At 42.0% G+C, this 27,657-nt stretch overlaps 1 protein-coding gene across 4 annotated transcripts in view; it reads left to right on the top strand.

Moving 5' to 3' along the window:
* SPNS2 (SPNS lysolipid transporter 2, sphingosine-1-phosphate) overlaps positions 1–27,657 on the top strand; it is a 136,143-nt gene that overhangs the window by 57,807 nt on the left and 50,679 nt on the right. For all 4 annotated transcript variants that reach the window (XR_010825793.1, XR_007164853.2, XM_066979816.1 and 1 more), the window contains exons 3-5: positions 4,082–4,218; positions 25,390–25,541; positions 26,164–26,230. Coding sequence is in view for 2 of the 4 variants with exons in the window: in XM_066979816.1 (XP_066835917.1) it covers positions 4,082–4,218; positions 25,390–25,541; positions 26,164–26,230 (356 nt within the window). In the remaining 2 variants the exon portion in view is untranslated. The remainder of the gene's footprint in view (positions 1–4,081; positions 4,219–25,389; positions 25,542–26,163; positions 26,231–27,657) is intronic.

The following is a 27,657-nucleotide window of genomic DNA, read 5'->3' as shown; positions in this document are numbered from 1 at the left end:
ACAAGCAGCTGATCAGTCCATGTAAGAAAAGAGCAACGGAGACAGAGGCAGCAGTGTCTTAGGAATCAAGGGCTGCAGAGCTGATGGTTCAGAGCCGTTACAGGGAACAATTGCAGAGTAAAGTTGGTAAATTTGTGTTTGGAGGGAAAAGGAGAGAAAAATAACAGGGACCCAGTTTAGTTCCAGTAGGCAGAAACATTCTGGGGCTGTTAACTCTAAGGTCTGTGCTTTCTCTCTCTCCCCTCATCTCCTTTGCTTCCACTTCTGGGCTTTACTTTCCTGTTGGTTACAGACAGCTCTTAACAGGAGAAGGCACTGGCTGAGTGGCAGCTCCCTGCCTGCAGTCCCTGAGAGATGTCTGAAGCACACGAAGTACGTGAAGAGGCAGGGGAGGATGCTTTCCGTATCCACTGTGTGCTTGGGCAGAGGAGAGGCAAGGGAGTATAAGATAGATGTTTTTTAGAGCTACACATTTTTGTAATTCCAGCTGTGTACAGAAAAAGCTGGGCAGTGCTGGCTATGAAGGTGCTCGTGCACCTGTACAGGGTGGGACAGGCATTCAGAGGCAGAAATAGACACCGAGCCATCCTGTTTGGCAATTACCCTCTTCCTGCATTCTCACCATGGTTGGCATTTTAGTGGCTAAGCCACAAAGGGTGGTATGAAGACAAATGTGATCTCCTTTCAAAAATACCTGTACTTAAAAGAACCTTCCTCCCGAGATGGCATTCGTTATGTGTCACACGGTAATTTGCTCCTGCAGAAATGTATCTCAGCTCCACCCAGTGCTGGGACTGAGCCACTTTTGCTGGCACTGTTGGAGATGGAGCACTAAGAAATTAGCTGTATGGTGTACTTAATAGTGACTGACGTTGCTATACCTGCCCACAGCTGCTCTGAATGCGGTCCCTGCCTTTTCAGTATCTTATCCCAAATCCCAGTGGATTCCTAACTCTGCCCTGGCTTGTTCTGTATGTCCCTCCAGGAGTTGGTAATGTTCCAAGAGGGCTTTAAGTGGAAATGGAAGAGGAGCTGTTGCTTAGGAAGAGGCAAATGAAATGCCAGCTTCTGTCACAGTTCTCTCCTAACATAAAAGATTTGTGGCAGGGGGTTGATCCGGAGCAGCAGCTGCTGTGGTGTCACTGGGGTACTAACTGGGGAGTGGGTGAATACAGGGAGGAGAAAATGCTGTGGGAAAGGCAGAGGAACCAGCTAGGAAGATGCTGGCACAAGCACCAGGCTCCTTTACTGGAATACATCCCTCTGCATTGTGCTGTGGCCTTTTCTTCCCAGCTGAATGCACAGGTGATTTCCTGTCTTCTGGATAAGATCTTTCATGGTGTTTAGTTATCACAGAACCCCAACTCCTGGTCTGGAGTAACTCAGGTTTCCATCCCAGCTGGTAACATGGCGTAGCTTCATTCACCTCCACTCAGCCATTCCAGACTGTACGACTGTAAAGTCGCTGTTTGTTTGTTGTAGAGCTGTGTCTAGTGTTCAGGAGTCTCATCTGTCATTTGCAGGAGTAATTGCAAAAATTGATTCATGGGAAATGCCTGTAACAGGCAGATCCTTTTGACAGATCACACGGCCATCATATTCTGCATTTATTTGAGTCAATCAGTGCTTTGATGCATATTTGGGTCATAAATACTCTGATAGCAATTGCATTTATTATTATGACAGCTGTGTTCTATTATCTCTTATTTATTATGTTCTGTTGTCCTTTCGTTTTACACCTTGTGGAGCTGTCAAGTTGGCTGTTTACCGGTGACAAAGCTCACAGCTCGTTTCAGAACAGAACCTTCCAAAAATAAATTCTCCAAAGGGATTTGAATAACAGCAGGCTGAATGCTGTTGGAGAGGCACTGGACGATCTTTTTTCGGTTTGTTCTATTGGAAAGAGCAGGTTTGTGCTTTTTTGCCTACTTTTGCCCAAAATCCAGAATTAGACTTCACATTTATCATCCAGAGGTCGTTGAAGCTAATAATCCGGCTGATTAATGTGAATTTTGGATCACACCCTGCATGTCTCAGATTTGAATTAATCGGGTTATTCAATATTTGAAATGGTGGGATGCTGACTTGGATGTTTCTAATTTTCCCTTAGAAGCTCTTTTAGCTTTATGTCTTTTTACATCATAAAAACGGCAGGAGATCTGATTGTGAGGCAAATGAATTTCGGTGTCCTTCCAAGGGCAAGGCCAAACTGCAGTAGACAGAGGCAGTCATTTTCTGCTCCTCGTTCCCAATTAACAGCCACATACCCCATGTGCCAGGATGCTGCACCAGCTTTGCGAGGTGCCGAGCACATTGGTGTTAATTCAGGAAAAGCATTTAACCACGGAGTTGATGACTCTAAAGTGCTTAATATAAGCGTGTGCTTAAGTGCCTTGTTGGACTGGGGCCAGTGCAGTTAGACCCTTGCAGTGCTGAGGTTTGTAAGCCAAAATTTGTGCTGGCTTAACAGCAAGATCATCCGTACTATTGCTGTGATGCAATGCTGCATGTACTTCTTTTTGCATATGAACATTTCTGTGTTTTTATCTGTTTATTTTACTGTAGAAGCAAAAAGAGTAAATCTGTAATTCCCACCATAAACATCACAGTGCAAAGTTGATATACACACAATTGTATGGCTTGCAAAGTACATGTAAATGGATATATATTATTTATAAAGCGGCTTTGACATCTTCATATATTAAAAAGGAAGAGACTTTTAGATCATTTCACAGTTCAGCATTCTGCATATTTTTGGGCTGTATCACCATCCATGAAAATTTCATAATTTGTGTCCAAACCACTTTAGTTTTATGCATACATTCCAACCAGAGGAGTGTGCAGCCTGCTCTTGCCTTTTTTTTTTTTTTTTTTCCCACCCATTTACACTCTTAAAATAGATGGCCAAGGTAGGACAATGCCAAAAGCCCACCCTGCCTTCCTGGAACTACCCAACGTGAGTCATAACTCTGAGTAAAGGTGGGTCTCCAGGTATTCCAGTGTCCCACCCAAATCCTCCCGGGTTTGCTGAACCCAGGCAGGCAGTAAAAGCCAGAACTTATCATGGGATAACTAAACAGCAATAAAAGCAATGTAGTTGTTCTCATCCAAATCTCTCATCAAATCTCTAATGCAGACAAAAGCCAAGAATAAATCAGCTTAAAACCTGGCTATTTCTGCAAACTTCCACATTAATTGTGAATATGGTGTGAGCACCTCGTTTTAGGTGTTTTCGGTGGTGTTACTGGTCTAGGCTGGAGGAGTGAACGCTGAAGCTAAGGAGATTTTGCAGGGGATATTCTACCAGGAGCCTCATTCCTAGGCTAGGAATGCCAAAAGGTCTTGGGTTAACGCTTGTTTTTTTGTGGAGAAGCCTGGGGGAATGGGAACTCCTAGTCTTTCAGTTAAAGACATCCCTGGCCTGTTAGGGAATTGTAGGTCAAAACTGTTTCTTTTAGTGAAGTAGTTGCTCAGGGACGTGTGTAAATACCAATTCCATGCTGGTGAAAGCACCTAAGGAGGAGAACTAGAGCTCTCTGTCTAACTACAGGGCTGGTGCCAGTAGGATGAACCGGGTAGTGAAAACTGTTTTTCCTTACTGCCTCATGATTGCTTTAATATACTGGTAGGATGGATGAAAGAACTTCAGTTTTTCTGGCCTGTTTCTCTCTGGTTTCTGCTGCAAGGACCAACAAGGAGCCCATGTTTGGCTTTCTGTTTAAAATTCCTTCCAGCCTTCACTTCACCTTCTCAGGGATGTTTGTGCAGAAGCTGTTCATTTATTCTGCCCTGGTTTTGCCAATCCCTGGATTCTGTGCTCGCAGCAGACGGTGAAGGGCTGGTGTTTTTAGACATAGTACAAGATCAGTGCCTGAAGTTTCTCTGGGAATGAGAAAGCTGATTGATTAAGAAAACACTGACTTCTGAAAGCCTATCAGATCGCCTGACTTTGTAAGCCAGGGCTGCAGAACATCTAATTACATGGAACTGCTCTCTAGAGGATTTGGCTTGCAGAAAATTAGTTTTCATGTTCTTGGCCTGATGTTTATTAATCATTTCTTTCCTTTTTCTCCCTTTGCAGTTTTCATCTGCAGTTTCATGGTTGCGGCACCCATCTTTGGTTACCTTGGGGACCGTTTCAACAGAAAGGTCATTCTCAGCTGTGGGATCTTCTTCTGGTCGGCTGTCACTTTTTCCAGCTCTTTCATCACTGAACAGGTAAGATATCTGCAAAGGCACTTAGCGGGGTGTCCTGAAATACTGGACAATATGTTCCTAAAAACGCCCCGTGACACGGTGCTCGAGTGGAAGGTATCCATCCCTCGGGTGTGTGTTGGACATATGGTGTGTTGTGCTGTCTGGCCTCTTGTGGTTGAAGTGTGATCTGGGTAACTGTTCTTCCCTAACAGTGAAATCTGTTATTCTTTGATCGTGCACATTCATAAAAATAACAAGTGAGACTTAGCTAAACAACAGTTTCTGTTGATAGAAGAGTTTTGTTTTGGGATTGATTCTCAAGAAACTTTAAAAGGCTTAAAAAAGACTTAAAAACAATCCATGGCTATACAGTGGGTCTCTTGTCCTCTTATATCATAGCAGAAGCCATTGGAGTTTGTTGGGAAGTCTGCTTATGGCATGTGGGATGACAAATGCATCAGTTTGTTTCCTTTCTGTCAAAGGCAGTGGATGATAGCACGGAGATTAGACATAATTTCAGCTCCTTTTACACTAGGTGATGGATATGTCTGGGGAACTGATGATGGAGTTGTCAGACTCGCTTCATTTTGTCAAGCTATGCACAGCATCCCTCACCTGCTTTCGGCACAGCCACAGCACCCCGTTTTGAGGACTCCTCTTTGTGTTCTTTTCCTTGCCTATCAGAGGCACTTAGAGGAAACAATTATCTGGCAGATTCTCAGGAAGAATATCCTCTTGTTTAAATCATATTATAGAAGAGGTTTAATTGCTGCATGTGGCAACATTCCTGGAGAGACAAATCACTGCTCCTGGTAGCATCGGACTGATTTCCCCAAGAGAGGCAGGGGCATTCCTCATCCTTTCTGCCCAGCTGCGTTCCAGAGATTTCAACATTTGGGTCACGCCTAAAGAATGACAGCCTAAACCTCTCCTCCCTGCTCCCTCCTGCCCATGCACGTGCTCTGCTGTTTCTAATAACAGAGAGTTTCCACCTAAAACAGGCAGTGGCAGTCACATGTCTGTCTGGCTTTCAAGCTGGCTTGTCACTGCGTTGCTAATAAAAAACGCATATGGCCAAGTGCAGAAGCCTTTAACTCCTGTAAATTGTTCAGGTTTATAACTGGGCAGGAAGCATCCTTTCTAAAGAAAGAACATCTCTCATCTAAAATTAGGCTAGCCTTTTTAAAAAACAAAAAGCACAACTTTCTTTTCATAGTATTCTGCAAAATCATCTGGATTGTAGCCTGAAGAGGGAAGCATTTTTTGAAGAACCAATTGGACTTCTCACGTTATGGACATGCATTCATGCTCAGGTTCTCAGCAGTCTCCCTGCAATGAACCTGGTCCTGCAGTTAACAAGTAGAGGAGGAGCAGACATTACACACTGGAACTGGGGCTGATGTAATCTGTGTTTTAAGAGCAGATTTTTAGTTTAAGGATTTGGGGCTAATAAGCCCCAAAGGACTAATATATTAAGGATTAATATATATGGTCATCAGTATACAGGAGCTCAGAGTGGAAGTGGCATATCCGTAGCCAAAGAGAGGCAGAATAATATATATAAAGCTGGACTATGTTTGAAACCCAAACCCCAGAGTTTTGGAAGTGACAAAAGAGCCACAATCAAAATAGCCTGATGTGTTAATTTCTCCTGGATTTGCGTAAATACTAACTCTGGACCCAAACTACAACCTTGGGCACAAACTCCCCCATATCTAGAAAAGTCCCCTCTACTCCTTTTTACTACAGTCCTCAGCTCTACCAGGTATTCTGGAGAATTTTGCAGCTGCTGTATGGCTGTGCTCTACCCAGTGGCTGCAGCAGCAGAACAAGGTCATAAGCATAATCACAACTTCACGTGGTATCCCTGCCACTTCGGTATCCTTCTTGGAGGTCTGATCTCCAACTGTGAGGACATGCCACATTGAACAAGGTGAATCCCTGAAATACTAATGAGAAAAAGCATCAGAGAAAAGCTGATGCAGCTTTTTTTCTTTATGCAGTGACTAACCAGGCATTTTTTCAGATTTTTCGCTTTTAAGATTCATTTAAGGAGCAAAACGCTGCCTTTTCTCTCAACATTTTTTCCTCCTTTCTTTTAAGACAGTATGTGTGTTTGTCACAGAGAAAGGCTAGGAGTTGAAATGTGAAGAAACATTTGCTGGCAGAAATAAAAGCAGTAGGGAGGCTGCTATAAGTGGATACGTCCTATAAGTAGATACATACTATAAGTAGATAAGTACTCACATCCAAGTTAGAATGAAAACCCATGGCTAGAAAGAGCAAGTTGGCACAGGCGGAGCCCATAGAATCCTGTACAGAAACCTCCTTTATGTGGTGACAACAAAAATACTGAAAGAGGCCAGAAACTATAGTCATTCAGTAGAAATAGCAAACTGTGCCTTTCTTCAAATTTTGACAGTGTCCAGTGCCCCGTGAATGCTGTCACTGTGTAATTAATAGAGTACACATCCACATAGTATAGGTTTGGAGTGTAAATGGAAGCAGACAGAGGCAGAAAGCAGCTACAGTTCTGGTGGACACTGAAGGCACACGAATTGTAAAGGTTTCTGGCAGTGTGTTGATAAAATTTGAATGTGTAAAGAAGAACAATCAAAAGGCCGTAATTTGAGTGAAAATGTAAATTATTTATAATATATTGTGGAAACAAGCATACAGAAAAGGACATTTTCATTCGTATCTGTCCTACTGTCAAATTATGCAATAAAGAAATACCCATGTGACAAGAAAGAACATCGGGAGAGATTATTCATCAAGTAAATGAAGAGTGAATCTCTCATCCTCTAAGATCTAAGTTCTAAGCAATAGGCTCTCACAGGAGAGAATCAGTCCAAAATTTAAGGCTAGTTTTAGAGTATATAGGAGGTGGTAGTTACAGAATACAACAATGCATCATTTCCATGCATAGCAAAAAAAAAAAAAAAGAGAGAGAAATATATGTATATACATGTAATACATGTAATACATGTATTACATGATATGTAAAGGTTTGGTTACTGTTCATGAAGTCTTATAGTAGCTTTAAAACAAATCAAAATAACAAACCCAAATAAATACTGTATCAGAGAGTAATTCCATAAATACACCTGATTTCATGGATGAAAATAGCTGGCGATAAATATAACTAAAGGAAATCATCAGAAGTAACATGACTGCGATGATATTGAGTTCACATTTATTCTGTTAAATAATGGAATTTGACAATTTACATCAATGCACCACTTCTCTGTAGAAAAATGACAGTCCTCCAGCACTTTGTCTCTGATACTTGCACGTTTCTGCTCTATAACACTGTTTAACACTTCCTAAAATAAAAGTTGTATAAAAAGTCATTAACAAACTTGTTCATTAATCTAAACTTGTTTAAAGTTGTTACATATTTAGACAGATCTCTAGATTAGCTCTGTTTATAGAAACTTCAATAAAGCATGTATATATCTTAATTTGTATTTTGTAAGTATGAACACCTGCTTAGAAATTACTTCCCTTTATGCACGCTTTTAATTAGTTCTGCACCTGCAAGTATACAAATTTTGGTACTTTCACCTGCAAAACCATTTTTTTGTTGATGTAGCTTCTGGCAACCATTTGGCTTTTGGCAAGCACTTTGGGGTTGTTGGTTTATGCTCCATAATAAATCAGCAAAAAATAAGTGAGCTGCTTGCACAGTGTAGAGTCACAGCACAGAGAAATTCAGTGAGCATACAAACCTTATGGAGTTTCTTTACTAAGATGCATTTCCATCCATACAAATAGCTAAATATTTCTCTCTCTCCCTCTATATCAATACAAACTGTGCTTTAATAAGTGATTATTTTTTTCTCTAGATAGAGTTTTCATGGGCATAGTGCCTGATTACCCGTGTTGTGGCTGAGCATCCCGAGCTGTCTGATAGTCCAGAACATCACTGGGAAGAGTACATAGCCCCATTTGCACCATTCTCTTGTTCTGAGCAGCTTCACATGAAGCCTCTTGATTATCTGGAGTGATCAGGCCACATGCTGAGAGTTTGTTTCTGGCTACTCGGATATCCACATCTATTAGTCATAATACTACTATTAGCTCTGAGAGCTGACCATTTTGGCCAGAAATCTGTCCTGAATGAAACCTTGTTTTTGGCACTAACCTTCCCACACTTCTTAGCAGAAACCTCTGAGAGCTCAGGACCCCCCTCTCTCGCAGGCAGACACCAGCTTCTTAAAGCAAGAAAGAACTTGAAGGTGGAAAGTTGCAGACTATTCTCCCCGTCTTGTGAAATCCTGCCATTTCCCACGTGAACGTCATGAGTAAAGCATATTTCTGTGTAAAAGGGATGCTATTTAACAGATGAGCAAAGTACTCTGCTAAGTAGTTTGGCTCCACTAGGTTGGGAGACCAGGCATACCTAATAATCAAGCAGACCAGGCTGTGGTAATGTGGGTTTGCTGGGAGACATCAGATCTGCAGATGGTAACAAGTATGGGTATGAAAAAGCAAAGAATAACAAGGTAAACAGGGAATATGCTTTTGAATCCTTCAGTTCTTTGTTAAATATTTCTGTTTAAATGTCAATATAGCTAATGTGATACAACCTTCTCATTGTACCACCTGCAAGTTAATCAGCATAGGTATGTCTACTACTGTTTTTTTTTTTTTCCTTTTCCTCTTTTGATTTATCTCCGAAAGAGGAAGCAAATAGTCCACTATGGAATTCCAGTTAGCCTGCAGTGCTTGCTAAAGTCCTGTGTTTCAGACTTGACAGATCTGTATTTATTGCCAAAGCTCGTCTTTCAAGGAGTGCTGAAAGAGAAGCAGCAAATTATATGAAGTATGGACAAATGGTTAGCTGAGTTAATTTTAAAAAACATAAACACAAACCAAGCCCACACCCCTACACACCATGATTCACTCCAAGCAAAGAAGTGCGCTGGCAGAAGTTGTATTATAAAACATACAGCTTCTGCTCCTTTGTTTCTACTGCATAAGATAAATCCCCAGTTTGAAAACCAGAAGCAAACAAAAGCCTGAAGCCATCTGTTTTGTATGTAAGAAGGGTAAGGAGTGTTTGTTATCCGGGAATCACTGTGAATTGCTGGAATGTTTATAACCCATTGTTTCATCCTATTGTTTTAGAGGGAAAACCTCTTTTAGAAAGAAGGCAAAATAGATTCTCCAAGCACCTTATATGTACACTCAGTCCTTTCCCTCACATGCAATTCTCGACTCTTCGTGTGGCTGTTGCAGAAATCTGTGCTGGGGCTGACGTGGGATGCTCCTGGACTATGGCTCTTGGTTGCCTCTGGTGTATTTTGCCAGCCCTTAATGTGGCACTGGAGCCCGACAGATGAGCATCAGCTATTGACATTTGGATTTCTGCATGCTTGCCCTTTTTCTTGACTGCTCTGAAAAAGTACTGTCCCTGAGGCAGAGATTTGAGTGGGTCATACAGTATGGTAGCATTGCTGTTTTGACCATCAGCAGTGTCAACGGTGAAATTGCCAAGTGCTGCTATTGCAGCCATGTGCATAGTGCTGGTATTGTACCCTGCCACTCTGCCTGGTAGCTGTAGCCCAGTCCTGCTTTGCCTCTACTCTGTTAAGATGAGACGTGATGATCTGCACATCGCTTCCTTCCCCCCAGCTATCAGAGCTCCCTCCTCAGCACGGCAGAGCCGCTGTGCTGTGGGACAGCGTGAGGGAGGATGCTGTGCTGAAGCTGGTTGGAGGAGAGGGAAAGGATAAGGGCTCTCATCACCGCCCTGCACGGAGGCTCGACTGCAGAACCAAGTTCTTAGGGGGCTGAGTCTACGTCACTTTCCCTAATACCTGAGAGCGCTTGTATTATCTTGCATGATCTCATCTGGATTATGCGAGGGGGATTGGAGGAAAACAGTAATTCATTTTTTATTCTTTCAGTAATGAAGCATTGCCTGGGCTGGTATTCAGGTGTGCTGGGCATCTGTCAAGTCTGCTAGTGTCTTCAGCACAGCTGATACCAAATACTGAATGGGAAACTGTCTCCATGTAAAAGCAACATCTTCTCGTGCACAGACAAGTGTAATGATTTGAACTCTTGAATCGTGGGTCTTCATTGTTCACTCAGATTTTGCTGACCTAGGACAGACGAGATGGGAGAAGATTTACATAGATGCAGTAGTTGCAGCTTGCTGAGATAAAGTGAGTGTAGAATTACCAAATTACCATTGCGTGTTTGTCCCTGACTGCTTTATACTTGTACCCTCTCCCTTTCTGCCTGTCCCTCTTGCAAAGGAAATCATAAGTGAAAACCAGGTTAGGGACTTCCCAGAGCATCAGCCCCAAAAAGACAATCAGTAAAAGAAGGAGGCTTTTCCTGGGTGTCACCAGAAATGTAAGTGGTGTATTTTCAGCTTGGAGTGTTTTTTCCCTTTCCAGTATTTGCATCTATGTATCTGTAAAGCACTTGGGAAGAGTTATTGAAAACCCAGCTGGTGATAGCTGCCAGGAGAGAGCCAGTGTAGCTCCAAAGCTTATTCAGAAAGTTTATTCGTAGGATGGAAAAAAGGAATTGAAAGAAACTATCACAAGGAGTATCTCTACCATATGTAACATTTCTAGTCTGCAGTGGGTCTCGAACAGGGCTGGCTGTGCTCTCACCTCCAGGACCTGAGAGCAAGCAAGGTTACAGCCCCAAGTCACAGCTCCCCAGAGGTTGGGGCAGTCAGACACCACCCTTTGCTACATATTTTGGGGTTATTAAGTCTGAAATAGTGCAAAATCTGAATCAAATGCTGTGGGTGCTGAAATAAGAAGGGATGCTTCTGTCATTCAGTGTTGTAACTCACCTGAACTGATGCATCCTGTTGCCAGTTCATTAAAGCGAAGGCAGCAATTTGCACGGAAATGTCAGAACTGCTCCTCAGAGCTCAGGCATTTTCTGGAGCAGGTGGACAGAGGTTTATGCTGGGAGAGAATCCAGAAATAGGCTTGAGGCTAAATCCTGATTTGCCTTAGGTCTCTGTGAGGGCTCCCTGTAATTGCCTTTTTCAGAGAGCCATTGGTTATCTGGGTTATTGGAAGATGTTTAAATCATTATCATTGGGTCTGTGACTGTGGTTCTGATTCAGCTCGTCCTTTGGAAGTCTGTGGGAGCCTTTTCTGTGTCCTTGTGGGAATTGAGTCAGACCCTACATCTTTTTAATCAATATGCTTACATTTGGTGCTGTTCCATTGGATCAGGAAGATTCCTAGACACCAGCTGGGGACTGTGGTACAGGCATGAAAGATCTTCACAGGCTGAAGACCTTCACAGCTTTGTCCCATTGTTATGACAAAACCTGAATTTACAGTCTCTAGGTTGGAGAGGAGGAAGAGTGAGCTGCTGTGCCTGTTAATAGATGGTTTGGAGGCAATGCCTGCTTGTAACTTCCATCCTGCCTGTCCTGCTTTTATTGTGCCTGAGCAGGAAATCTCACCTGAGCCAGTTATTTGCTGAGGAAGCAGAGGGAAGAGGGCGTATTTATTTCATTGCCAGGCTGTGTGTGTCTTGGAAGCATTCCTTCTTGTGTTGTCTGTTAAAATGCATATTCATCTTGTCATACTGCAGCAGAGGCCTCACACCAGAGCATGCTGATGGACCACAAAAAGGTTGTCTTATCACTTCAACACTGTCTTATTGGAAGTCTCTAAAATGCTTTAGCATAGTGCTTTATAAATAATTAATACAGCATCTTAAGGTCAGCCACATTCAGAACATCCCCAGATTGGAAGAAAAGGAAAACGTTCCTTAAATAGACTGAGATTGAACCAGTTGGGAAAAAAAAATAGTGCTGCATGTGGGCTTCCAAACAGACCTTGAAATACAGAGTAAGGAATTACAAAATGTTGTACCAGTTTGACACGGTCCTTGCAGTGGCGGCTGTGACCCGAGGAACACAAACCACTCCCGATGCAGTGTTCCCCCATCGCATGCTGTGCTCCAGTACTGGGGAAGTCTGCTTGGGTCAAACGAGTTCAGGAGGCAAAGCAGTCTGGATGGCACCGGGTGATCCTGTCCCTTTGGAAGTAAGCTTCCCAGATAACTGTGTAGTGAGGGTATTGGATTATGTCCCCTCCTGCTTCACTAGGGTGCTCAAATATAGGTCTGGAGAGACGTTACTGTTTGTTTGAGGATGTAAGCTGACGTGCACTTAGCATGGATGGAAGCGAGGCAGTTTATGGCTAGTGTTCTTGAAGCTTATGACTTGGAAAGAAGCATGATGCTTCAGGAGAGTTTGATTAACGATGCCTGACAGACAAAGAAAATAAACAATTAATTCATCCCAGTTTAAGGCTCATTAGGGGGCCTGGAAACAAAGCTAGTCTATTAGCAGGGCCTTGGTGGGGCTTAAAAGTTGGGCATATTGTCCTGAAAAACAGGATGCAGGAGAGAGGGAAAGTGTTATTCAGCTGCTTTGGCTTGTGTTCAGATGCAAAAGGATGGATTTGGCCTTTTTTTTTTTTTTGGTTGAGCTCTTAGTTGCCTACTAACAGAAAAGCATCGGTCACACTGTCGGGAGTGTAAGTGATTCTTCAGTAGCCCACACACTCCGTGGCCTCCTGGGTCGTGCATAAAGGCTGAGAAAAAGACTATTGTGTTGCGAGTAATGTGCAAATGGTGTGAAGATGGGAAGTGTCTTATGGTACCGGGTGCTAAATCAGTCTTTTGAAGTGCTGGCATTGCTTTTTAAATGCATAACGTTCACATGGTACACAAAACACTGGATTTGCAATTCGGATAACAACGAATTAGAGTACTAATCTCAGCCCCATGTAATGGGTTTGGAGCTGGAAGTTCCTGGGAATGGTGCTGATCATCGTGTCTGAACATGATGGGCACGGTCTCATGAGAAGATAGTGACATAACAAATGCATTTAACATAGTTAAATGGGATTGTCATTTTGTCAAATCAACTGGCTTTTGAGAATGAAATAAAGCTACAGCATGACAAAACCTTGCCAATTTATAACGCTCCAAGAAGCATGTAACAACTGTTTAAGGAAGATCATGAATAAGAAGCTGGGTAGGAGGAATTGGTAAATGCATCAGCTCCTCTCTGGAAATCTGATGCTAAAAGTGAGACATCACTCAGATGTAAGCCAAGCGTATTGTAAGGTCGGCCTTTCTCACAGTGCTCGGGTGCTCCTGGATCCTGGCTGAGTCAGCAAGCCAGAGAGGTGTGAGAACAGAAAGCAAGAAATAAAATTCGCTTTAGAGTCTGGAATGATTCCAATGGTTTTTCAGCAAAGTTCCCTGCAAGATCTGCCATGCTGGTGTACTTAAGCCTATATTGTGTACAAAGGAAAATATGCTAAGAATCAGTGAAACAATCAGAGTAGGTAAAGATGCTGGGGCTGTAGCTTTCTTTGAGGTAATTTCATTTAAACCTTGAGTTATTCCATTACAGTGTATCCTTTATTGACTATTAGAAATCATTCTACCCTTGAAAATACGTATACTTAGTACAAAACTTTCACACCTGGGTGTCTCAGTCAGTTGGCTGATGCTTTTTTCAAAGGGTGCTGAGAAATCATAGTTTTTGCAATTGTCTCAGGGAGAGGAACATGGGGTTCTGCTCTTCAAGAACCTGTTGGATTTGACTGAATTTCAATTTAAAAATTGATCCAAACCAAAGCAAAGCATGATGGAGCCAAGACAGCCCATCGGGTTAATGTGGTTAGATCTCGTAAGTTTCTATAAGCATCACAGGAGGTGGAGATGTTGTTAGCGTTGTGTTCCACTGCCTGTAATTTTTTATTCTGAAAAAACTGCTATTTGTTTGCAGCCGGGTTGCCTGGATTCAGTCCCTGCTCATGACTCATCCCGTGGCTGGAACACGACAGCCTGTTGCTGCCTGTGAATACTCTTCAGTGTTGTGTATTCCAGGTGATATTCCAGCTACTGTTATCTGAAAATCTGTCTGTCAAGAGCCTTGCATGGTTTCCACATTTGCAAAACTCTGCTGTGGTTCTCCCAGTCTTTGTGATTACGTTATGGTTGTCTTGGCACATCCTGGTAAGGGAATGGTGATAATGGCTAATGCTGGAGATATTTGTTGCAAGTGCCACTAAGTATGTCCCGCATGACAGATTTGGAACAAGAAACAACAGTTTGTTTCCGACCCAGAACTGCTAAGGTTTCTCAGGGGAGCACTTTTGGAAGATACATTCTGGCCAAACTGTGTGTAATGGTGCTGTAACACGGATAAATGGCCACTATTTCAGCCATCTGAAATGTTGCAGGCTCCTTTTTTGTCTGACACCAGATCCACAAGGATGAAATGAAGTGCTTTAACTCAGTGTCCTAGCAAGCACTGGCAACATGGGGCACTTTATGTGATTTATTTGAAAACATCAACCTTTTTCTTTAAGGTCTATTTTATAAGCAGCTGTGCATGTAGCTCTCCACCGGACGGTGTTCTGGTGAATAAGCAAGCTGCTCTGTTACATTCCTTCCAGCTACATTCCAGACCCCCATCTTTAATGCAATATTAATGACCAAGACTAAATTGAGAAGAACATAAATCCCAACGTTTGAGTGTCATGTAATGTTTTTACCAAGTCAGGTCAATCAAATGAAAAGCCCTTCAATTAGTAAGCTGAAATCCAGCTTTGTCTTAACTGAGGCTTTTGTCCTGACCCGGTGGTGATGCTTCATCACCCAGTATCTTGCAATTACATTACTTAATTAGATAGAGAATGGGAATTAGGCTTACTCTTTTTTCTTTTTCCTACCCCACAGTAACTGAAAAGTAATAGAAAAGTCTCTCAGGAGTGCCACAGGTTTGAAGAGAGGGCAGTGGTGGGAGGCTGGATTTCAGAGGAGCTAAGAAAATCTTGGCCCTGATTTTTGTATGTGTGGAGCACACAGCAGCTCCCTGCTGGCTCTGGGAAGCACTGTGGGAGTCTTGCTACTTTCAGGGTATTTTTGTTTTTGTTTTTGTTTTTCTTTCTTTTCTCCAGTGTGCTTAATTAGGTGCTTCACTTTAGAGCCTATCTGTAGGTATCCAAGGTATCCAGTTGTTAAACACTTTAGTTGCTGATTGAAGTGCATGAGAAGTGAAAAAGTAGCATCTTATAGTCTTTATTGGTTAATCTTACATACTAAATGATAACATAAATCTCATAATATAAGATCACTTTAATCAGCCAGCATCTCAAGTAGATTTCCAAATAAAACTCTCCACATTCAATTAAGTGTGCCTGAACAGGCCACCTGGGAGAACTAAAGCCATTAACAAATACTAGAGACAATCAAAGGAAAGGTGAGTGGACTTTGCTTCATCTCCCTTGCTAAATTCTATGTATAAATATGTATTTAGTTCTCTTTCTCCTTGCTGTAGTCTCTCTTGTACTCCTTGGGGGGCTCTGAATACCAGATGAATTTTCCCAGAAGGAAATTGTTCAAAGGTGAGGAGCTTAGAGCTAAGAGTTGGTAGGCCACTGAATGCATCCAAAATGAGCTGAAGTTTTGAAGTGTTTGACACGGTGTAGTTGGATGCTATAGAAGAATCAGATTTGCTTTAGAAACTGTAGTGTAAATCCATCCTAATTCAAAGGGTTATAAATTAATGCTTGAGTAAATGACTGAACAAGTGTGCTGAGGTTTCAGTAACTCAGCAGCTTGCATCTTGGTATGGTTTACTGGTCTTGGTACGGTTTACTGGTCTTGGCATGGTTTACTGTTCTCATCTGTAACATGCTTGTAACCTCCAGCCACCATATAATAAGCATGTCTGTATCAAAAGAGCATATTCTCTAATACATTTATTTGCTGTGCCTATCTATGTGGAGAAGCAGGTTGGATACTTGAAGGAAGGCTGAGAGCATTTTCACTTCAGTGTTTAACCTGAAAGTAACCTGCTCTGGAGAATTCAGGGGAAGACCTTTGGGTATGTACGATAAGCGTCCTTCACTGGACATGAATATTTAAACTTGTACACTTCCTGTGCCCAAGAAGAATTCAGGGAAACCAAGTGAAGAAAAGCCTGTTTGCGGTGAAGGCAACAGAGACACAGTAGATAAGATGGTGTCTGCCCTATGGATGTGAGAATTTGAACAGCTTAACATTGCTAAGGTAGCATCCTTCCTCCAGAACTGTGCTCCTACCCCTAGAGAGCCTGTAGCGATGTTTCAGAAAAGCTAACTTGTTGCTCTGTTATTACTGTTCACTGTCCAGTATGCCATGTAATGGGTAACATCCTTCACTTCAAACCAGGTAAACTGCTTGGTCAAGCTCTGATGTGTGCAGGGGTACCTGGGCTTTCAGGCTCAGACATTCCAGCTACTGGAGGGTTCTTCTCACAGTAAGCTTGGCTGAAGGAGGTGCTGTTCAGGGAGGCAGTGGAAAGCCCCAAGAACAATTTTGGCATGAACCTGAGCCAGTGTATACTCTTGACATCAAGTGTGTTTGGAAAGACCTAGAGGACCTTTATTTCTGTAACTAAAATCTGCCTTACAAAGCTTTGAATAGCCTTCATCCTCTGGAAATCAGCTTTGCAAATTCTTGCTGTCTTTTCCATGTCATCAAACAATACTGAGGAATGCATAGCTCCCTGGGGAGGCTCAGACTCAGCCCGCTGCGTTGCTTTACTTTCAGAGCTTTTTATCAAAGGCTCGATCCAACCCAGAGCTGCAGTGAGAAATGCTGAATAGGATGTGAAGCACAGGCAATCGTGCACTAATGAGGACAGGGCTGTATGGCCTCCCAGTTCTACCTTGTTGATGCCTGCAGCTGGAGAGAGTGTAAGACCAAATGTTCTTGTAAGCCTTTTCAAGATGTCATCTGGCCTCAGATATGGAGAAGAAAAGGTTCAGGGAGATCCTATCAATGTGTATCAACACCTTATAGGCGGCAGTAGGGGTGGAGCCAGACCCTTCTCAATGATGCCCAGTGGAAAGAGGAGGCAATAGGCATAAGCTGAAATAAGAAAATTCCATTTAAAGATAAGAAGAAACATTTTTACTGTGAAGATGGTAAAATACTGTAACAGGTTGTCCAGAGAGGCTGTAGCTTCTCCATCCTTGCAGATATTCAAGACAATACTGAGCTACCTGTTATGGTTGACCCCACTTTGAGCAGGGGACGTGGACTAGGTGATCTGCAGGGGTTTGTTCCTTTCAACCTCAACCATACTTTGATTCTGTGATGTGCAGGCAAAGGAGAAGAACGGTGTGAAAATGATGAGGAAAGATGGACTCGACTTCAAGAGTTCAATTTGAAAGGAGGCAACTGTAGAACTTAAATCCAATACGAGGTACAGAAAATGTTGTGTGCAGCAGTGACTTACAAGGCAGCTGTGGTTATGAAGAGATGGGGAGTGAAAAGTGGTTATTTGTAAGTGATGACATGCACTACGAGGGGAAAAAAGAGGGGTCTAAGCCCACTTGCTTCTCTGCAGTGGACCAAGTGGCAAAAGAACCAGCAACTGCAGTGAATCTCCCCAAGCTTCCCTGCCAGCACCACTCATGGCTGTTAAAGGAAAAAAGTCATGGCGGAGCTGAGAAGAGTTGTTTATAGCTATCCAGACAGATAACTGTACTATGAACCTCTAAGTGCATGTGTATCTCTCTATTAAAAAATATTAAAATAAAAGATAGCTGAGTGCTAGCAGCTCACACCATTACATCAGAGCTGATATTTCATCAGCCTGTTGCCAGACAGGCTCCGCACAAGCACGCACCATGGCTAGGCCATTTCTATGCCACACAGATTAAACATAAGCAGCTCCTTTCAGTTGTGGGAAATCCTGAAAACAATGCTTACCCAACCTATTAAAGCAGGAGGAAAATACCTACCAACAAAACATCTAGTGAACAGTTCTGCTCCCATGGTTTTATATATTTTGTTTTCTCTGATGGCAGTCTTCATGATTGATTAGTTAGGAATACTTGTAGATGAAGGCAGATATTTGTCTTCCCTTGTTCTTGCACAAAGATCTCCCTGACAGTAGGAAACCAAATGGCCAAAATTTGGCATGAATATTCAGTTGCTTAAAAGTCTAGGCTGCACTTGACAGAAAGACATGCTCTTCAGGACTGGCACAGAGAGAATCACAAATGCTGAATATGTATCCCCTCTCTAGCTTTTAATAAGTTTGATTCTCTTTTAATTGAAGGACGTTTAGGACCATTCACACATGACAAGGTAAGAGGTAGGATTTTGTGGTCTGTATCTAGATGTGACACACCATTGCTAAGCACTGTGTGGACCCAAGACTTGTATCCAACATGGTAAGCCAACGCCTTTGTTACATGTATTCAAAATGTATAAAGCTTTGGGAGTGCACAGAGCTGGGAGATGTATTTAGGCTTATCTATTCTGCTGTAACCTTTGTCATCCTCCTGAGACACAGAATGGAATTTAAAACATCAACATCATCATTTAATGTCAACTTGTCTTTCGTGACATGTGAATGTTCCTGTTTGACTTGGAAACTTTCAGGTTCTTAAAGGTGACTCCATCACTGCTGGGAAAACTAAAAGAAATGGAGTGTTTGGTGTCTAAACAAATATGTCACCTGCATTTGTAATTTCATTCCATTGCTCAGCTCTTCTAGTGACTCTCAGCTAATGAGCTGGAATTTAAACTGTGAGTTTAGAGGAGCCAATGCTCTTAGTCACAATACCGATACTCAGAAGCATATTCCTGTTTTGGTTTGCATCATGATTAATGGCACGGCTTTGTGTACCTGTGGTGAAGGGTGAGGTGTGTCATCTTTAACCACTTAGATCCCTGCAAAATGCTGATAGGGCTAGGAAAACTTAACGAAATGCAACAAATGGTGTTTGTGTGACCAGGGCAAATGTTTGCATGTAAATGCAGCTGTCTGTCAAAAGGGACCACAGTTGTCCAGCCCTTGAATATTCTTTTGAACTCCTTGGGCTTTACTTTGGTCAGCTGACTCCTGCAGTATATCAGATATACTATATCATATATATATACATATATATCAGATATAATATATCAATTATCTGTCTTCAGTTGGTCTAACTGATCACTTGGGACTGCTGTGGTACACTAGATATTATCAGTGCAACACCCTGCCAGACACAGAAATGCAAGAGTGTAACTACAGTACAGTTCAGCAGAGTTTCCTCTAGAAACTCACAGAAATTAAATCAGTCCTGATGCTTTCTCCTTAGTTTCCACACATCTGTTCTGGACTTTATGTAGGAGTCCTACTGGCATGGTGACATGGATTGTTTTCTCTATGCATGTCTTCTTTCCAAGGGTGCAAACCCTTGCTTGTTGCATAATGTTTATATATAATAATAAAAAAGAATGTATTGCAAGCCTAAGTAGTTCAAACATGGAATTTCATGGTCCTGAGCCTTCTTTTAGAGAAGTTAAATGCAGAATCTGTAGGAGGTTAACTCAATGTCCTTGTAACGAGAAGGGAGCAGATGCAGTTGCTGGAGCTGTATGACAGAGCCTTCTTTTAGACCAGCAACATTGGTTCAAAACATAGCTTGCACTGGTGCTGTGCATTCATACTAGTAATTTGCACAAGGTTGGCTGTATCTGTGTGATTTTACCAGTCCATGTGGCCCTAATCTAAATGAAGCATGCATTGAGCTTGTTTTAGAGACCCTTACAAGCTACTTCACATACAAATGCAAATACTTAATAACTAAAGCTTAAGGACCATGTGATTCTTTAGACAGTAAATCTGGTGGTTCAGAGTTGTACACATATTTGGCAGCTTATAGGTTTATCACTTACAGCTAATCTTTTAGAGAACTGTGGCTTAATTCCTTTTGTTAACTAATTAAAAAAGAGAAAGAAGTTAAAGCTGCAATTAGACCTATTAAGGCTTGTATTGCTCACTCAATGGTCTGTGCAACTAGGATAAATGTATAATTAGGAGGTTTGTCCAAACATGATTAAAGCTAGTCATGTGTCCTAGGCCATCAAATATTGATGTGTGCATGAGATTGAGAGTAAAGCCAATATGAAAATGTGAGTATAAACCATGTCATACTTTTCAGAGAAAATATATGATCTCTCTTGGTGTATTATAAATATTTCATGCAAATCATGAAAGCTTTTTTCAGATGAAAATCCTGGAAGGATCATGTCTGGCCTATAGCTCCTTGTGGGCTAGTATCATTGGCAGCAGCAGTTAGACCAGGTCCATCTGACCCCGTCAGCTATTGCTGTTGTGTGCAGCTTGCTGATAGTTTCAGAAATCTAGCAGTTATCAGGCAGTGCATCTCTACTGGAACCATAAACCATAGAATATCTTGAGATGGAAGGGATCCACAAAGATCATCAAGTCCAACTCCTGGCTCCACACAGGACCACCCAAAAATCAGACCCGATGACCCCTATGTCTGAGAGCCTTGTCCAAGTGCTCCTTGAACTCTGGCAAGCTCGGTGCTTGCACTTCCCTGGGCAGCCTGTCCCAGTGCCCGACCACCTCTGGGTGCAGAACCTTTCCCTAACACCCAGCCTGACCCTCCCCTGTCCCAGCTCCATGCCGTTCCCTCGGGTCCTGTCGCTGTCCCCAGAGCGCAAAGCTCAGCGCCTGCCCCTCCGCTCCCCTCATGGAGGAGCTGCAGGCTGCCATGAGGCCTCCCCTCGGCCTGCTCTGCTCTGGGCTGAGCCATCTGAGTGACTTTAGCTGCTCCTCGTGCATCTTGCCCTCTAGACCCTTCACCGTCTTTGTTGTCCTCCTTTGGACATTCTCTAATATCCTTCTTCTGTCCTTTTCATATTGTGCCCAAAGCTGCACGCAGTATTTGAGGTGAGGCCGCACTAGCTCAGTAATCAGCTGATTCCCTGAGGCATAAGGATTTGTATCCCCCTTCAAAAACTTGTATCTCTTTTGGGGGTTGGGTTTCTTTTTTTTTTTTGGGTTTGCTAGTCTTCAAATTACAAAGTAGTGAATTCTTCAGCTTAGAGCTAGGGCATGTTTTTCCTTCCATACAGTTAAGAGACTGGAAGAAGGGCAGGTCCACTGACCTTATCTACCTCAGACAAAAGTGCGTGAGGGCTTTCTCTGTGCACTACTTTCTGGTGCTGGCCTCTCTTGAAGGGAGATTCCCAGGAAGACTGTGGCAGTTCGGGATCTCTGTCAGCCACCATTCTTTCCATATTTTGGTGTTTTTGGTTTTTTGTTTGTTTGTTTGTTTTGTATACTGGAATCCTCCCTGTATTGCATCTTAATGGCCCATTTGTGGCACATACAAGTTGGCAAAAGAGACTCCAGCACCTCTGCATCCTAAATCGCCCCCAGAGCTCATAGCAGTTGCATGGTATGGATCAGGTGTCCCGACCACAACCCCTCTCCAGCTGTCCACATCCATGCTCGAGCTGGTGCCTAGGAGCCCTGCTGCAGCATGGCTGTGTCTGTGATCATCTCTGCAGCACTTTCAGCTGAAGCACAGGCAGGGAAGTGTATTACTGCCATACAACCCATTCAAAGAAAACCATTGCATCTTTACAAACCAGGGGTTGTTGTCAGCTCTCAAGGAGATGCAGACATCTCTGACACGACTGTTAGAGAAAATGAAAGGCATAAATAAATTGTTTGCTGTAATAACTCTGTTTCAAAACCCTTTAGTTGCTAGTGCTGACCCAGAGAAAAAGACACTGAAGTCTTGAAGCTGCTGGTCTTAACCTGCGGAAATGGAATAAGCTCAGGTGCTGAAAGCTTACCAAGTCTTTTTCAATTTTCCTGCCAGAGTGAGAAGTATTTGCTCAGATGAACAAATTACAGAACAGCTCCAAAGCAATGCAGAAAAGAATAAGTTTCTTAATATATACCAATTTCTGCTTGGGGAACAGTGAAATTCATTTACTGGTTCCCTCTCTTAGCTGCCTGTGCTGCTCTTAAGGGCAGATAATGTAGAGAAGAATTTGGCTGGTGTCAGCCCTTTTTGTCTCACTAAATTGCTGAGAGTCCTGGGGTAGGCAAAGATGATAAAGTACTTGGGGGAAAATGTAGCGTAGAGGAAATGGTAGAAGTGTCCTGCTCTGGCTATGGAGGAGAATGGAGCTTCCTGTGTATGAGTAATATCTGTCATTCCTATTTGTTTATGTCGGTTGTAATATTCACATACAAAGAGACAGAAAAACACGTGCGTATGGGTATATGTGTATATAAATACACACATAAAATAGCAGTTGTCTACATTGCATACATAGTGGTTTTGGGATTCATTTCTAAGTGGTTCGTGGTATATCCGTGGCCCAAATGAGTAGCAGCATAAGAATTTTGGAGTTGTTTTGTTTGTATTTTTTTTCTATATGAAAAATGAAAAGATTAGGCCTCTCTCTGAGAGGACTGTTTTTTTATCTTGGGGGGCGGTACCCAGCTGTCCCTGTTCAGAGATGACAAAACATATGTTTCTCTAACTGTTATTAGAGATGGAAGATTTAAGGCTCTAGCTTACTGAAACAAATTACTGCATTTTTTTTTGTATTGGTACCAAGAGAAAGTGTGCTTGCAAATTCCAGAGATCTTTCAGAAAGATTAGAACAGATGTTGGCTTTGCAATCTCACAGAGCTCTAGAACAAGGCACAACATGATAAATTATAATTCCCTGGTATTGTTTTAGATTTTTAATGTTGTGCTGTGTCATTACACCTAAATAGCTGTATTATCCGTAGTCCTGAATATATCATCCCAGAATGGAAATAACATTTATGTCTTTATGTACATTTTGTTTTTATAAGATTGCTTACGTTACCATCTGAAGTCAGAATGTCATGATGTAAATTTGGATACCTTTTCTTCAGAGAATATAGTTAAAACAGTAAGTAGATATTTGGAGTGTGTAAGCAAGGGATAAGACAGAGAGGAGGAATCAAGGAGGAAGTAGGGGAGAAGAACAAGTATGTTACTTATTGCAGATGATTTCATTGTATGAGGACTCCGACTGAATAGTATTGGTGAAACCAAGTCACTCTTTACCACAACTAGAATTTTTCCCACAATTTTCCTGCTTTAAGCAGTATTTGACAGGAAGCTTATAACAACATTATTTGGAGGAAATCTCTGTCCAGTGCAATCAGGGAGTGATTCCTGGCTGGTAAGCACAAACCTGAGGCATTTTTATGTAGGTATTTCAAATTTGAGGAACATTCAGTGCATTTGCAAATTTGTCGTTCTACAGTTGTAACAATCACATACTCATTCCAAGTCTGACAGATGACTGTTTTGCCTGTCACACTCTCTGTGATCCAAGACTGAACCTCTTAGGAAACCAAAATCAGCCTCCAGTTCCCCCTACTTTCTAATTCTGCATGACTAAGTCATTCGGTGTGTTATAAATACTGTTGCTCATTCCAAATACATTGGGTACCTGTGCACCAATCATTGTCAGCATACTTCTGTAGTAATGTGGAGTGGTTTAGCATTGGGCAACTGGCATAAATTAAAAACTTGAGTCACAGTATTGCCCTTTCTGCATACACCCACACGTCTCTGTTACATGTGTGCCGCTTATGGGAGTTAGATGAATGACAGCAGCACCGCAAACGCCCTACCAGCAAACAAGGAACTTGTACACACTCAGAAAATAGGTATCGATGCAAGATTTACGTCAAAATAAGAGGAAGTGAAGAGTGCACAAAAGTATTTGTTTTATGTGGCTACAGGAATTTTCAAGAAATATTTTTCAGCTAGAGGATTGCGGTACAGAAGACAATGAAAATATGCCGGTGGTAAATTTTTGTCTGCTTTATGACTGAGGCGTGTGTCTTGATGTTTGCATGGCATTTTCCATCTTTGTGAATGAAAGACCTGTATTCTGGCTTAGGTTTTGCTGTAGGGCACGAAATCAGTCGTTTTCCTGCAACTCCACTGTAATTGCTCGTTATTCTTAAAGTACTTTCATGTTTAAGGACATATCACATTCCCTGCTGTTCTTCACAAATGATCTATAGAATAATAACAGTAAACTTAGGATTTGTAGAGGCTACATTTGTAGAAAAAGGTTCCCCTGCACATACAATTTTCTGCAATTGAGTGGTGTTTAATTGCTGCACCTGCAATTACTTCTGGGTGTAGCTCAGGTTGCTTAGATGTCTAAGAACTTGATTGTGCTGATGTATCAAGCATTTTGGCATCCAAGTACTGTGCATTATGCCTTCACACAACAGCACCCAGAAAATTGCAAGTGTACCAAAAAAGGTTGGCTTGAAAATCAGGTCCTTGCACTTTACAAAAATGTTGGCTGAAACAGGGTAACAGGCCATGAAAAAAATTCTATTAGATGAATAATTCCTTTTCATCCACTTCATGCTGTGTCGTGCTGAATGTGAAGTCCTTCTCCTTGTTCTGTTCGGTTACCATTTACTTGGAAGGGCACATCATTCTTTGGGCAGCTTAATGCTTTTGTAACCTGCTCAGTTGCCTTGTGTGGCTCTGAATCTTTCATCTGGTGGTAATACTTGCTGAGCACGCGGATGTTCATGCGTTCAGGTGGCTCACAGTAAATCTCAAGTCTTATCTCTTCATAACTCTGTGCATCTCAGCTCAGATTGCAACCTGAGGTTTCTCAGAAGTGTTCAGCATTGGCTTAGTCTGTCTTCCTGCTGCAAGGGGGAGATTTATGCTTTTTTCAAGGAAAGCGGAGAGGTCGGTGCTTAGCACCTTTGGAAATCCTCCCTTATGCAGTATCTTCTAATCATGGAGAAAATCAAGAGTTTGGGAGATTGCGGGTTCAACTCCTGCACAGCTTTGAAGAGCCTCCAGAGTCTCACCAGTCTTAACTCGTCCCTTGGCATGCCGGGGAGGCTGTGGTTGCGCTCGGCAGGTATTACTTTCCCTGGATCCCAGAAGCAGGATTTGTTATACTCAGCCACCTCCCAAAATCTTCCTCTGTCAGTGCACTGTTGCTGGCAATTAGGTTTAACATGCTGAGAATAAATTGAGGGTCTTGCAGTCTTAGAAAATCATCTTGAGTGTGATATGGTAGCCATGTATTATTGCTACTTTTCTTTCATGCCTATAAATCTTCACAAAAAATATATATGGACCCTTTTATCCCCAACAAGAGATAAGTAAAAAGAATCTGAGGTTTTAAAAAATAAATGCATACAATGTTATCACTTTCCATTCACATGTGTTTATATTTCCCTAGTTGGGAAGCTTTCACTGTTGTCCATCCTGAATTCAAAAATATAAAAGGAGGCTTGCTAAGGTGTCTTATTTCTTTTCTCAGTATTTCTGGCTTCTTGTGCTCTCACGAGGTTTGGTTGGAATCGGTGAAGCAAGTTACTCCACTATTGCTCCAACCATCATCGGAGACCTTTTCACCAAAAACACGAGGACCCTTATGCTGTCTGTTTTCTACTTTGCAATTCCTCTTGGCAGGTAGGTAACATAATGCTTTTTTCATCTGCTTTTGGCTTTTCTTTTAAAGTTAGCTAACACAAATCTTAAGTTGCTAAAGATGACAGTTGTTCTGTCTTTGGTTGGAATGATTTGGACAGGAAAATATTGTCAGAAGTGACTAATTAGTTGCAGGAATTGAATTATTTTTTCTAGCCCTGTTACTCGTTCACGTGTGACTTTTGGGAACTAGCGGGAAGGATTTATTTATATTTTACAGAAATTGGGTGGGAATGGAAACAAAATATTTTAGCTGACTTTCTTGGAGCATTATTAAACTAAGCTATCAATTTGAATACTATTATATGTGTTCTGAATTGGTGCTTCAATTCATTTGAGGTCCATCCACTGTGGATTGAAAGGTCAGCTATGAACTTGAGATCAGTGTCCAATATTCCATTGGATTTCAGCATTTTTAGACCAACAGTGCTGGGAAGAGTTACATATTAGCTGCTATCCTCTTCATCCCCCATGTTTCTTCCTGCAGGAGAAGAGACTAGCACACACAATTGATTGTGACTGTTTTTATCTTTGCTTAAGAACAGCTGTGATTGTGGTACTCAGTTAAAACTCAGACTGATTCTCATCCTTTCATCACTTGCAGTGGCTTGGGATACATTACTGGATCAAGTGTGAAGCAAGTTGCTGGAGACTGGCACTGGGCATTGCGGGTAAGCAAGTCTCTTGGTATGACATTCACATGCAGGTTTCCTTTTTTGAGCTAGCAATATGGACCATCCAGAAGAAAAAAGTGCTTCTTGGGATTTTTCTTTTCCAAAACCTTCAGCTCTTCAATGATAAAAATAGCTTGAAATTCAAAATGTTCCTAAAAATGCAAAAACTTTTTTTTTGATTTTCAAAGTATATCTTTTTTTTATTTGTTTTTCCTCAGTAAAATTGCACATTGTAAACACTCTGAATTCACCTTCAATAAGCACTAGCCTGGCTTTGGGCCCGTTCATAGGAAACTTTACTGAGTCTTACATATCAGTTTTAATAACATCTTAATAACAGCTGTATCAGTTGATCAGTGTTAGAAGAGTTCTACCACACAAATTCCCAACCTGTTATTATATACACTGTTATACAGAGACAGTAAAGGATTGGAGATTACACCTGTGGATATTAAGTGTATAGCAGATGCATTCTCTAAGCAGATTGGAAAGGTATGTGGTTTTGGCTCATTGTACTTGTTTTTCTCCCTGCTTGGAAACAAGAATTTTCCGATCACTTTATTATCAGTCAGCCATGGTTTCTTGATGAGTTTGGGAAGATGAAGCATTGGCCTTAAATCAACTCCACAGTCTTTCAGGCCCTTGCTGTCAAGAAACTCTGAGAATGGCTTCCTGCTTTGAGGAAAAAACACTTTGTTCCAGTTTCCGCTTGTTTTTCTGCCCTGAGACAGTCGGTTTCCTTCTACTTTAACCTCTTGGGACCTTGATAAATGTGTTGAAAAGATAATACATTCCAATCACATACACACAAACAGATCCTGCACACAAAGATGTCTTGAAAGAGCTGGCAGGAAGCAGCCCAGCAGAACTGTTTTCTGACCTTTGGCAGTCTGGGTGGCATGTGCCCCAGTGAGTTGCATTCTCTGGCTTTGGCACTTCATGAAGACAATGAAGCTCATGAAGCCCAGGCCAACCCCATTTGTAACAGCAGGTGATGAAAATACATGGGTTCTATCTCAAGCGAATGTTCCTTTCTGTGGCATGGACAATTGCTTGTCCAGCAAAGGTAAGCAAAGCCAGGGATGCCACTGTGAACAGTTCATCTGCACCTAGGAGAGTTTCCAGCTGTCAACCTGAAATGAAAATAATTAGGTTTAATAGCATAAAGCTTCAGACCAAGAGAGTGCCTGCCTCATTCAATAGCAGAAATGCTTTAAGGGTAAAATTAACTTTTGAGCAAAGGTCAGCACAAGGAAAGAGGAACTCTAAGGCCCCTTCTTCTAGTCATATTGTCTGATTTTTGGGTGGTGCAGACCCAGGAGTTGGACTCGATGATCTTTGTGGGTCCCTTCCAACTCAGGATATTCTACGGTTGTATGGTTCTATGATTTAATGAAGTCTCCATAGTTATCCTGAGAAATCCA

Source organism: Anser cygnoides, chromosome 18, assembly GCF_040182565.1.
Source record: "Anser cygnoides isolate HZ-2024a breed goose chromosome 18, Taihu_goose_T2T_genome, whole genome shotgun sequence".
Classification (NCBI taxonomy): domain Eukaryota; kingdom Metazoa; phylum Chordata; class Aves; order Anseriformes; family Anatidae; genus Anser; species Anser cygnoides.
Note: the sequence above shows the minus strand (reverse complement) of the source record. Positions and strands in the feature narration are given on the sequence as shown.